General features: G+C 56.0%; 1 protein-coding gene across 2 annotated transcripts; it reads left to right on the top strand.

Annotated features, from left to right (window-relative positions):
* Positions 1-6,615: 6,615 nt before the first annotated feature.
* On the top strand, positions 6,616-12,298 carry SCRT1 (scratch family transcriptional repressor 1). Of its 2 annotated transcripts, none has more exons than XM_083516996.1 (3): positions 6,616-7,110; positions 8,475-9,601; positions 11,459-12,298. In XM_083516996.1, exons 2-3 carry the CDS (start codon positions 9,487-9,489, stop codon positions 12,289-12,291), a joined length of 948 nt encoding a protein of 315 aa, XP_083373122.1. In that variant the 5' UTR covers positions 6,616-7,110; positions 8,475-9,486; the 3' UTR covers positions 12,292-12,298. The 2 variants fall into 2 exon arrangements, with proteins under 2 accessions (XP_083373122.1, XP_083373123.1); XM_083516997.1 differs by having other exon boundaries at positions 6,616-6,889.
* The last annotated feature ends 685 nt before the right edge of the window (positions 12,299-12,983 follow it).

Below are 12,983 nucleotides of genomic sequence, written 5' to 3' on the forward strand. Positions count from 1 at the left end.
ACCTTTCCCTTCACCAACCTGGTGTCCTGCAGGTGCCCCAACTTGCCACACGGCAACACAGAGCAACTGGTTTTAGCCTACTCCCAAATTGCTGACACGCACGTTTCCCTCCTGGCCTCCGGTGCCCTTTGGATTGTGTCTGGTTTCCACCAGGTGGCAGCAGGCAAGACTTTATTTGTCCACAGTTCACCAGAACTCAGCCCCAGAACCTATTCTGAATGTAAGGGCTCAGCTGTGGAACAGGCGAACCCGGTGCTTTTCCCCCCCTGGGGGGACGCAGGGGTACACATACCCCTAAACATTTTGTGCATCTACGTTTGGCCTCATTGAGGGGCAGTGTGTCAATGTGAGTAGGAAAATGAGAGGACCCCTAAACATTTTTTAAGAAAAAAAAAGCAGTGGGTGAACCTGTCATGCAATGCCTCTGAGCGTGTGCAGAGTTCCCCCTTCCCACCAGCTTGCAGGGACAGTCAGCACCTACGGATTCAGTCAAAAGGCTCACAGGTGACCAGGCACCCAGCTCCAAAGTAAACTAGAACTCCAATGCCTCTTGCTGTGCAAACAAATCTTCATCTTGCAGCCCCTGGAAACTGTAATAGGGGGAAGTACAATGTCTTTGAGGGACGCAGGTGGCGCTGTGGGTTAAACCACAGAGCCTAGGACTTGCCGATCAGAAGGTCGTGGGTTCGAATCCCCGCGATGGGGTGAGCTCCTGTTGCTCGGTCCCTGCTCCTACCAACCTAGCAGTTCGAAAGCACGTCAAAGTGCAAGTACAGTGGTACCTTGGGTTACAGACGCTTCAGGTTACAGACTCCACTAACCCAGAAATAGTGCTTCAGGTTAAGAACTTTGCTTCAGGATGAGAACAGAAATCGTGCTCCAAAGGTGTGGCAGCAGCAGGAGGCCCCATTAGCTAAAGTGGTGCTTCAGGTTACGAACAGTTTCAGGTTAAGAACAGACCTCCGGAATGAATTAAGTACTTAACCTGAGGTACCACTGTAGATAAATAGGTACCACTCTGGTGGGAAGGTAAACAGTGTTTCTGTGTGCTGCTCTGGTTCGCCAGAAGCGGCTTAGACATGCTGGCCACATGACCCGGAAGCTGTACGCCGGCTCCCTCGGCCAGTAAAGCGAGATGAGCGCCACAACCCCAGAGTCGGCCACGACTGGACCTAATGGTCAAGGGTCCCTTTACCTTTACATTGTCTTTGGGGTGACCTGTCCATGTAATTCCACCTGTGGCTTCCTGTTGGAGTGGGTCTCAAGATCCAGGGCTGGCCAGAGACATTTTTGCACCTGAGGCAAACCACGCACTGGCGCCCCTGCCCACCAGGGAAGAAGGCTGAGTGAATCAGGAACGGGGGGGGGGGGATAAATAAAGATCTACACTGAGCGCAAGTGTGGGAGGAGACCGGCAGCACCTTCCATTCACCAAGAGGCGTCTGTAGAGGCAGCATTTGGGGTGGGGGGCTGTGAGGGGGAGACAGACCCCTCCTTCAAGAAGCCCCCCCCCAACGGTAACTGCCACCAAAGCAGTGGCAGCAGTGGGTGAGGGCATTCCTCACAGTCCAGATGTGCTGCCTCTATGGATCCTACTGCCTGAGGCAGTCACCTCACCTTGCCTCATGGGTGAGCCGGCCCTGTCAAGGCCATTGCCACAACAAAAGAGTCATTGACATTCTACTCTGGCCTACCAGATTCCCAATATTCTCCCCACCTTTGTAATCTGCCCCACCCATGGATTTGCAAATACCATGCAATATATTAAAAAGGAAGGTCTGTATAGTTAAAGCTCTGGTTTTCCCAGTAGTGATGTATGGAAGTGAGAGCTGGACCATCAAGAAGGCTGATCGCCGAAGACTGGATGCTTTTGAATTATGGTGCTGGAGGAGACTCTTGAGAGTCCCATGGACTGCAAGAAGATCAGACCTATCCATTCTGAAGGAAATCAGCCCTGAGTGCTCACTGGAAGGACAGATCCTGAAGCTGAGGCTCCAAGACTTTGGCCACCTCATGAGAAGAGAAGACTCCCTGGAAAAGACCCTGATGTTGGGAAAGATGGAGGGCACAAGGAGAAGGGGACGACGGAGGACGAGATGGTGGGACAGTGTTCTCGAAGCTACAAACATGAGTTTGACCAAACTGCAAGAGGCAGTGGAAGACAGGAGTGCCTGGCGTGCTCTGGTCCAGGGGGTCACGAAGAGGCGGACACGTCTAAACGACTAAACAACAACAACAACAACAACAACAACATATTAAAAAGGGTGGGGGGGTGTCAGCCCTATCCTGCTTTACAAAAACCCTGTTGTTTTTTAAAAAACCCAAACACTCACAGTTATGTCCTGTGGCAGTGGATTCCACAGGTTAGCTGTATGACAAAGGCTTTCTTCTCTGGCTTAACATGCTCTCAGTGACTTGTCTCCAACTGCTGCATCCTGGGAGGGCAAATATTTGTTACTCCATCTGCACCACCTACTCTCCTGTAAAGCGCTACCGTGTTAATAGGGCTAAGCTGTGTATTGCCTCAATGGGATTTGTAACAGTTTCTAATTTTAATTGATTGGTGGTCCTTTCTTGGCACAGTGCGCACAATGGACACAGATATGCTCCCGTTTGTTCACACACTCAGAAGCCACAGCCAACCCACATCGCTTCACGCTTGATCATTGGAACAGAGGACCCCAGCAAGTGCTTAATCAAGGTGCTTAACTCTGGGCAGATTGGGCCCACCATATTTAGACATTGAAGGCTGGACCCTGAACCAAACTGACTAGGGAGCAGGCCCTGCGGAACTCAGGTGTCTTTTAAGCCAAATGGCTCTGGGCTCTGTTTCCAACATTAGATGGAAACGAGAAAGGATTCTGGGAGCAGAAATTCCTTCGATACAAACTAGCCTGACCTTTTGATCCAATCCAGTTGTTTCTGCTGCTGCTGCTGCTGCTACTGCTATTATTAAAATTAAAAATTCTCTCCTGCCTTTCCTTCCTCCCCAAGAAGCCCAGAGAAGGAAACAACCATGTAGGAAAAGAATACAATTAAGAATTAAATTTGGTGCTTTAAAAAAATCTAATAACATTTAAAAACATATTTCTAAACACATTCAAAAAACTGTCACATGCCTCTTGACTAATATAATTTCAAGATTGCCGAGAACAATGTTTTTTGACACACACCCTTTCCAATTCTAGGAGGTCAAGTCCATTACAGTGGATGCTTGGGTTGTGAACGTGATCCGTGCAGGAGGCACGTTCGCAACCCGCAGCGTTTGCAACCTGCGACCCGCGTCTGTGCATGCGCAGGTCGTGATTCGGCGCTTCTGCACATGTGCAAGCTCCGAAACCCGGAAGTAACCCATTCCAGTATTTCCGGGTTCGGCGTGGTGTGCAACCTGAAATACACAACCTGAAGCGTCTGTAACCCGAGGTATGACTGTATACTGGATTGTATCCATTAAAATCATTAACTCGGTGATGATGTTTCCTAGGTCTCCTGCCTCATATGAGTAACAGTTGAGGGAGTTGGTTATGTTCAGCCTAGAGAAGAGAAGGGGAGGTGATATGAAGGGCCATCTTCAAATATCTCAAAGGCTTTCGCATGGAAGATGGAGCCAGCTTCTTTCCTCCTGCTCTGGAGGGTGGGACCCAAACCTATTTATTCAAGTGAGAAGAAAGGAAATTCCAACGCAACATTAGGAAGAACTTTCTGGTGGCAAGAGCTGTATGATGGTGGAATGGATTCCCTTGGAATGTGGTGGGCTCTCCTTCCTTGGAGAGGTTTCCTAAGCAGAGTTTGGGTGGCCATCTGACAGGGATTATTCAGCTGTGATTCCTGAATGGAATGGAGCTGGAATGGATAAGCATTTGGGTGCCTTTCAACTCTATCATTCCATGATTCAATCTATGCACTGATATGCATTGCACTTTACAAATCAGTCAAGCAGAATAGAAATGGGGTCCGTAAATCAGGGCTGGTGAGGATTTGGTTGAAAGACGTAGAACTCACAGCTGTCCATGGAGGTGCAGGTCAATTCTGTGCCCAGGGCAGCTGTCTACCATCTCCATCTGGTACGCAGGATGAGACCCTCCCTGCCCACAGACTGTCTCGCTAGAGTGGTGCATGCTCTGGTTATCTCCCGCTTGGACTACTGCAATGCGCTCTACGTGGGGCTACCTTTGAAGGTGACCCGGAAATTACAACTAATCCAGAATGTGGCAGCCAGACTGGTGACTGGGAGCGGCTGCAGAGACCACATAACACCGGTCTTGAAAGACCTACATTGGCTCCCAGTACGTTTCCGAACACAATTCAAAGTGTTGGTGCTGACCTTGAAAGCCCTAAACAGCCTCAGCTCAGTATACCTGAAGGAGCGTCTCCACCCCCATCGTTCTGCCCGGACACTGAGGTCCAGCTCCGAGGGCCTTCTGGTGGTTCCTTCCCTGCGAGAAGCCAAGTTACAGGGAACCAGGCAGAGGTCCTTCTTGGTAGTGGCGCCCTCCCTGTGGAACGCCCTCCCACCAGATGTCAAAGAGAAGAACAACTACCAGACTTTTAGAAGACATCTGAAGGCAGCCCTGTTTAGGGAAGCTTTTAATGTTTAACAGACCACTGTATTTTGGTACTTTGTTGGAAGCCACCCAGGGTGGCTGGGTCTCCCTAGATGGGTGGGGTATATGATGATGATGATGATGATGATGATGATGATGATGATGTAGTATCTTTGGCCTGGAGAAGTGAAGATTAATCAAGAAATGGCTGCATGGCTTGTCCTTCAGAAGATGAAGCAATGGCCTCTTCCCTGTTTCTCCAGAGGACAGGAAATTAGAGAGAGGCGGATTTCAGCAAAAGACTGGGAGAAACTTCAGAGCTGTTTGCAGGGCAAGAGACTTGCCTCAGGAGGGACAGGACTCTCTGCTACAGCTACGGAAGCGGAGGCTGGGCTGTCATCTGTGGGGTTGACAGAGGTACCTGCAGTGGATGCATCCCGTGGAAAACGTGGCAAGAGGGGAACGGCTCTTCTTTTAGGCTCTGGCCTGGCCCGAGAGACAATTAGCCATCCACGTTCAGCTGGCGGTTCCGCCGCCTGGAATGCAAGCCGACCAAGTCATGATGTCACCCACATTTGTAATTACCTGCTTCAGAATATGAATTGGCTAAATTTAGCATTTCCAGCACCCACGCCTGAGTACACGGGGAAACTGCTGGCATTCTGCAACTAGTGCCGCGCACTAGAACCGAGCAGCCTGCAACGGAAGACACCTGTCGTGCTTGGGAGCATATTTTGTACACACACAGGTTTATTGATGCATTTGCAGAAAACATTTTGCCGGGGTTTGTGCGCGCAGCACTACAACTCCCTTCATCCCTAGTCAACGGCCATGCTTGCTGGGGCTGACGGGAGCTGTAGTTCTTCAACATCTGGAGGGCCAAAGGTCCCCCACACCAAACCGGAGTACAGCTCCACTCGGAGGGCAGGTGGGCTGCCCTTCAGGACCACAATGTGGAGACGGGCAGATGGGACCCAGGTGAGCTCCGGCCGCACGAAGCTCGTTTTGCAGAAGCCCAGGGAAATGAAAGGGGCCTGCGTGTTGTGCAGGGAGCATTCCTGGAGCTGGCACGCGTGAAGGGGTTCCTTGCGTGGGTGTGGGGTGCGTGGGGAGAGGATGCGCGGCGCCCTTTCCCTCCCGGGGCTCCAAAATGTCCTCGTCCCGCCGTGCCCCGAGCCCTGGGGCGGCGGGTGGGGGGCGAGGGTCCTCGGAGGACTGCCCAGGCAGGCAGGCGCCCCTCGTGGGCGCGGGGAGGCGGCGTTGGCGTGGCCTTTGTCACCTGGGCTTCCCTCTCTTCTCTTTCCTGCAGAAGTAAACAAATCTACACAGGGCAAGACAATAGCGAACAGGCTTGTTCCTAGATATTTGTTAATTAGGGACATATGTCTCCTGGAGGAATCATTGTGCAAAAGGGGGGACCTTCTGCTCGCCAGCCCCCCTCATTTGCATAAACCGAAGCCCATTGGCTTGGGGGCCGTGATGTCAGAGGGTGACTTGTAAACTTTGGGTGACTGGAGATTGTTAGCTTGGTTTGCAATTCCATCAGTCTGCCGGAGTAGAGAGGGAGGGCGGAAATTCAGAACAAAACCCGGGTCGGTGCGCGCTCTCTTGATCTCGCTCTCTCGCGAAGGGCCTGAGGTTCACAGCAGTCTTGTTAATTAGGATGCAGGGAAGGAGAGCAGCAGGAATCAAAGGCAGGGCCGCAGGGGAGCCGAGCAGAAACAAACGCAGCCCAGTGGTGCGTCTGGATGCCGGCGAGCGGCGGAGAAGACGCTTCTCGGGGCTGGGAAGGAGGTTTCGAGAGGGGATTCCAGACCTGAGGCCGCAGCTCCGCTGGCTTGCCGGGAAGGGGTCGTGAAAGGGCCTTTGCAAGGGAGACTAGCTGGCGCTGAGAGGGTTAGGCTGGGCCTTTGCATTCACTGTTGATTGCTTTGCAATCCAGATATGCCCCCCATCCCTTTTCGCGGGGCCTCGACCACGTTTCTTTTGCACAACACAAACTCTCTCCTTGCAGCTTGCACAGCACGAGACCTCTCTGGCACCAAATCCCACGCCAAAGGCCCATTCAGGGAGCGAGGGAGCGAGTGGGGGATTAGTGGAGAAAGTTCTGAATTAAGGGTGTGGATGGCTTCACGGTGAAAGACGGTCCTGTCCGGGGAGGTCACCGCCAGCCCCCGCGCGGGCCCAGCCGCGGAGACCATCTCCAAGGAAGCTCAGCAAGGCGCCTCGCTCCTCCCATTGATTCTCACGCAGGGAAAGGTCCCCGTGGGTCGTGCACACATCCAGCGCCTCCTTCTCCTGCCACGCTCGCGGGCCATTGTGTGACACCGAGGAGGCGTCGGGAGGTGGGACCACCGGTAGCGCCACCAAGAAAGGCGGAGCGGTTGGATGGACGGGTCTGGGCGCCTTCAGGGTTTGGGCTGTGGGGTGGGGAGAGCGGGGCGAGGGAGGGCTGCGAAAATAACCCCGTCCTCTATTTTGCAGCTCTTGTTTTCTAGCGCCAAGCCAACCACCAACTTTTCCTCTCCTGCTCCGCCACGTTGGCAACCCTTGGCACTGAAACGAGGTCGGTTCACACCCCATAGTGACTGAAACTCCTCTCCTGGGAGATCGGGTTCAGATGAACCTACATATACTCAAACCCCACCTTGCTGCCTCTCGACTTGGCTACATTGTGTTCAGACGTGCGGGTCGTAGGAAACTCCCGAGTCCTCCCCGCAACCCCAATCAATTTGTTGAACCCCGGTTTTCGCGTGGAAGCCAGAAGGGGACGGGTGCCAAACGGCTGGCCTTCAGTGGCCGAGACACTTGTTGCCTTCTTGCTATTGCAGGCTTCTCACTACCTCCTTATTCTGGGATGTAGGCAGAAGACGGGAGGGGGCGGTCTCCTTTCCCAGTTCTCCAGAATCCAGTACCTCAAGACTCTGCTCAGGTAGCATGTGACTCCTGCGTGCGAACTGGAAGCCCCTTGCAGTAGACTCCCCTTCGACTCTCTGCCAGAATATAGGCCCAAGAATCTTGACTACAGTCTACCCCCTTTTGCTGCCCCAGATCGAAGGAGCAGTACTTTATTTATCTATTGAGGGGAAGGCCTGGTGTACAACCTTGGAACTCAGTCCTGTGGCATGGGAACAAGTCACAATGCCGTGCCCTTGAGCACGTGCAAAGTGTCTTTCCTCCGCTTCCAGCGTTTACATATCTGGGGCTGGGAGAGGATTTCCTCACTCAGTAAAAGGAAAGGCAGGGTTGCGTCTCAGCGCCTCACCTTTTAGCAAATGATGCCTCCCCACTCCCCACACGATTCGTGACACCCACGACACTCAGCCCCCCCCTCCTTCAGACAAGAGATCCTTTCTCTCACCAACCTCCTTCTAAAAGGGGAACAAAAGGCCCGGCCTGCGTCCCCTTTCCCTCATTAAAAAGTGAGGGTGTCGCCCACAGGGCCCCACAGGTCTTCCTGACGCTCCCTCCAATAAATCACTGGCGGGGGGAGAAAGCGACACCCCTCCTTCCCTCCTCATTAGGTCTGATAGAGCCGGGTGGGGGGTGGGCTTGTGTTTCGCGGCCAAGCCAAGTTGCTTCTCTTGCAAGTTGCCAACGGGCTGCGAATGCTGGATATATATATTTTCCCCGAGTCTCCGACGTTGCCGCGGGAGCTGAATCTGCCTCCTCCGCGCACTTTCCGCGTCTAAACTTGCAAAGGAAAAACGATCAAGGGTCGAGGGTAGGAAAGGAAGGAAAGAGCGAAGAGTGGGAGGGGGTTTACGAAAAGGCAGGGCAGGAGGCGACTCACAACAGCGTCACTAAATCATTCTGTCTCAGCCCTGTTCCCGGGAGAGATTTCTTCCCTTTTTTTTTTTTTTTGATGGATTAAATTAAGCGCTTCCATTTCCGTCCACCACCTGATCGCTGCATTATAAATCCGAACAGCTGATCCGCGAATCTTCAGAAATTCAGGAGCTTGCAACAAGAGGCTGCGGCAAGGAAGCCTGGGAGCTGTCCAGTGCTGAACAAGGAACCCCCCCCCCCACCGCCCAACAAGCAAGCGAGCGAGCGAGCGAGCAAGCGAGCCAGCGAGCGAGCCAAGCAAGCAATAACCGCCGCCGCCGCCGCCGCCACCCCTCCCCGCCGCCATCGCAGCCCCGGAGCGGAACAACAATACGAATTACAGCACACACGCAAGCCAGGCAGAAGCCGCCGCAGCGCTGGAGAGGACCGAGCCGCAGGGGGCGGACGGGCAGGAGAAGCCGAGCCCAGCAAGAGCGCAGCAGCCCGGGCTGGCGTGGAGGCGGTGAGGGCGCCTGGCGGCGGCGGCGGCGGCGGAGAGCCCGGGCGAGCCAGCGCGGGACCGGGGAGCGAGGCGGGGAGCGCCGGCCCACCGGGAGGGAGCTGTCCAGGTGCCGAACTCGCCGGCCGCCTCTTATGAACCAGCGCGGCGTTGGTTGTAATCTCTCGAACTCATGGTGGGCTTCTGAGCCGCGCTGGAGCGCAAGCGAGAGGCCTGCCAAGGCGCAGCCTCGCCGCGCACAAAAGCAGCCGCCGCCGCCGCCGCTGCGGGAACAAGGACTCGCGCGGCGCAACCGCCCAGGCTGGAGACCTCCGCGGCGGGCAGCGCTCCATTCAGGGGTTTGGAACGAGCAAGCAAAAAATACCACGAAGCCATAGCGCGCCGCGATTGCCATTCTTGAGTCCTTTCGGGGTTTGCTTTTTTTATTCTTATTCTTATTTTAAAAAAATCAGATTTTTCTCCCCCTCCGCAAATTTTATTTTTGTACGTTTTCCGTTCTTTCTTTTTTGTTGTTGTTCTTTTTCTTCGGCTGTCTCCTTCCTCTTCCTGCCCCCCTCCACCCCTGCGCCCCTCCCGCATCTCCCCCACCTCTCATTTGAACCCATCGGCTGAAGCTGCGGGGGCTTCGTCACATTCCGGGAGAGTTCAGAAACCATGCCAAGATCTTTCCTGGTTAAAAAGGTCAAACTTGACGATTTCTCCTCGGCGGATCTCGAGAACTCCTACGGCAGGTCGCGGACAGACTTCAGCTCCCGGATCCATGACAAGGGTAAGGACGGGGGCGGGTGGGCAGAGGACCCTCACCCAGCAGTGGAGGGGAGGGGAGGGGGGAAGAGAAAGAGGAACGGGGCCCCCACCGAGACAGGGATTAGGGGGACTGGAGGCTGTGGCGGTGCGGAAGGGGGGGGCGGTCAGCGGTGCTCCAACCGTGCCAATGCGCAGCAGAAACTCTGGGCAGCAACAGCAGAGCCACCCGGGGGGGGGGGGGTTGTCCCCCCGGTGAGCGCTCTCACGGCACCGGGGGAGGCAGAGCGCCAGGGCTCAAGCGAGTCCCGGTATGCGGCGCCTTTCCTGGAATGCTTTTGCAGCCCCGGCGGCCGCGGCATCAGCGAAGGGCCATATTGAGCGGGTCTCGCGCCTGGCTCGGCGCTGTGTTGACTGACTCGGCACATTTCGATGCAATCCAAACCCTGCTAAAATTAGACCTTGCAGGGACGGAGGCGGGTGGGCGAGCCTTTTCCATGATGGGGCAAGGGCGCGCGGGCGGGCGGGGGGGGGCGGGTGGAGAGAGAGGGGAGGGAGGAGGAGGAAGAAGAGGAGAGGAGCCCCATTGGATTGCAGTTCCTTGTGAGAGAGGCCCTTTTGTCTCGCGCTCAAGTTCAAGGGCAACCGAACCCCCTCTCTCCCCCCCCCACACGCATCCCAAGAGTCTTTCCCCGGGGGAGGGCCCTTCAGCGGGACTCCGCATAATCTTCCCTGTCTATGCGTGGCTCCAAACGAGGGGATGTTTCTCCCCCTCCGGCTGGGGCTTCCTGGTGACCCCCGCTTCCCCCCCTCCCCGCTTTTGTTCCGGGCAATCCGTCTGCAGCGTGTTGCATAATCGCCGGAATTCTGCTGAAGTGGTTCGAGAGAGAGGAAAGGGGGGGAGGGGGGAATTAGCCTCCCCCTCCGCAACCCCCCCTCCCCGCGCGCCTTTCTCCTTTGGTCTCCTGCAGAGCGCTGACCTTGAGAGAGAGGAGAGGATCGCGGGTGGGGTGGGGGGAGGGGAATGGAGATAAAGAGGATGCCCCTCTCCTCCCCGCACATCTCTCTCTCCCCCCCTCCCTCAATTCCTGCCAGGCAGTTATCTGGCCGAGGCAGCCGCAGGTGAAAGGCCGGGAAATGGCCCGGAATGATGGAGAGGAAGATGAGGGGAAGGAGGTTCATCAAGCGCCGCGGAGATTAGCATGACAGAGGAGCCGCTTGGCGGGGGGGAGCGGGGGGGGGAGAGGGAGGGAGGGGGCTCCTCCGGGCTCCAGCTTGTTGCATCTATTAACTAGAGAGCTCTCGAGCCGAGCTGCCGAGCCCATCAATTATGGACTCATCAGAGTCGCCGGGCTGGGCTCGCTCTGCTCCGGCCTGGGAGACTCGCTGCTGAACCCACGCCGCTCTCTCTCTTCCGCCCTCCCTCCCTGGCCTTCCTCCTGCCCCCCTCTTCCTCCTCCTCCCGTCTTCTGTACACATCTTGTCCCTTCTTTGCGTGTCACTCTCTTCCCCCCCCTCCCGCCCCCAAACCCATCTCTCTTTCTCCATGTGTGTCCTGTCCAATTCTCCCCACGGCCACCCCCCACTCCTTTCCCCCTCGCAACTCATCCCTTACACTCCCCCCTTCAAAACTTCACGTGGCCCCCTCCCTCGCCCCCAATTCATTCCTCCCCCCCCCTAATTTCTCTTTTGCTCTCCACCTCTCCCTCCGTCCCCCTCGGAAAACCTTCTCTCTCCCGTTCCCCTCGACTCGCGCCTTTGCCCCTGGAAACCCCCCACACGGCCCCCTCTCCCCCCAACTCATTCCCCCCTTCCTCTCCTGCTCCGTCCCCTTCTCCCCCACCCCCCTGGGCCCCCCTTCCCCTTCCCCACCCCTCCTCAGGAGGCTACATCAGCGAGTACATCTCCCCGTCGTCGGTGTACGAGGGCGAGAGCGACGGCGGGCTCAAGGTCCCTTCGCCGACGGGCGTCATCTACCCCGGCAGCCACGGCGACTACGGCGCGCCCGACTCGGACCCGCCGGACAGCCCCCACTCGGAGTTGGCCGGCGGCTACATCAACGGCGACGCGGCGGTGAGCGAGGGCTACGCCGTCGATGCCTTCTTCATCACCGACGGCCGCTCGCGCCGCAAGGCGGCGGTGGTGGGCGGCGGCGGCGGCGGGGCGGCGGGCTCCCGGCTGGGCCAGGCTCCGCAGCAATCCGGCCCGCAGGGCGGCCCTCCTCTTGCTCCGCAGCAGCAGCAGCAGCAGCAGCAGCGGCACACGTGCAGCGAGTGCGGCAAGACGTACGCCACGTCGTCCAACCTGAGCCGCCACAAGCAGACGCACCGCAGCCTGGACAGCAAGATGGCCAAGAAGTGTCCCACGTGCGGGAAGGTGTACGTGTCCATGCCGGCCATGGCCATGCACCTCCTGACGCACGACCTCAAGCACAAGTGCGACGTGTGCGGCAAGGCCTTCAGCCGGCCCTGGCTGCTGCAGGGCCACATGCGCTCGCACACGGGCGAGAAGCCCTTCGGCTGCGCCCACTGCGGCAAGGCCTTCGCCGACCGCTCCAACCTGCGCGCCCACATGCAGACGCACTCCGCCTTCAAGCACTTCAAGTGCAAACGCTGCAACAAGACCTTCGCCCTCAAGTCCTACCTGAACAAGCACTACGAGTCCGCCTGCTTCAAGGGCGCCGTTCCGCCCCCGCTCAGCCCCCTCGACGCCTGAACCCGCGCGCGGCGCCCGCCTCTCCCGCCCCTGCGCCCCCGGGAGGGGAGAGGCCACGCCGAGGGCCCCCTCCTCCCGCGCCCTTGCCCGCCCTCCCTGTCTCTTCCTCCTCCTCCTCCGGGCTTTCCGAAAGGGTCGACTTCGCCTTGCGAAACCGCGAAGCCAGATTCGCGAAACCCCCGCAGCCAAGGGCCGCGCCTGGAAAGGTAAAACAAACAAACAACAACAAGCCAAGCGCACCCCCCGCCATCTCCACACTCCTGCTCTTCCCGCAAAGTATAATAAGCCTAATAAGCATAATAACAATAATGATGATTATGAATTATTCATTAATGAATTACGTCAGGCGAACGATTCTCTTTTTACGATTTCATTTGCGAGACGGTTTTTCTCTCTTCCTTTTCTTCCTCTTTTCTTTTCCAAAAAGTGTCAATTTCTATTTTCCGAAGTGTTTGCTTTGCTATATATTTATTTGACGGGTCTTTTTAAAAATTATTTATTTGAAAGAAAGGAAAATGCAGAAGTATATATTTAACTTGGAAACTTTCTTATTTATTTATTTATTTATTTATTTATTTATTTGTGCGTTTGTTTATTTATGCATTTATTTATTCGAGGGGGGAGCGTCTCCTCCCTTAAGACTTTTACGTTTGCACTTTTTCGAATTTTCGGTTGTTGAGACGAGCCAACTC

This window comes from Podarcis liolepis (assembly GCF_965112155.1).
Source record: "Podarcis liolepis genome assembly, chromosome: 8".
Lineage (NCBI taxonomy): Eukaryota > Metazoa > Chordata > Lepidosauria > Squamata > Lacertidae > Podarcis > Podarcis liolepis.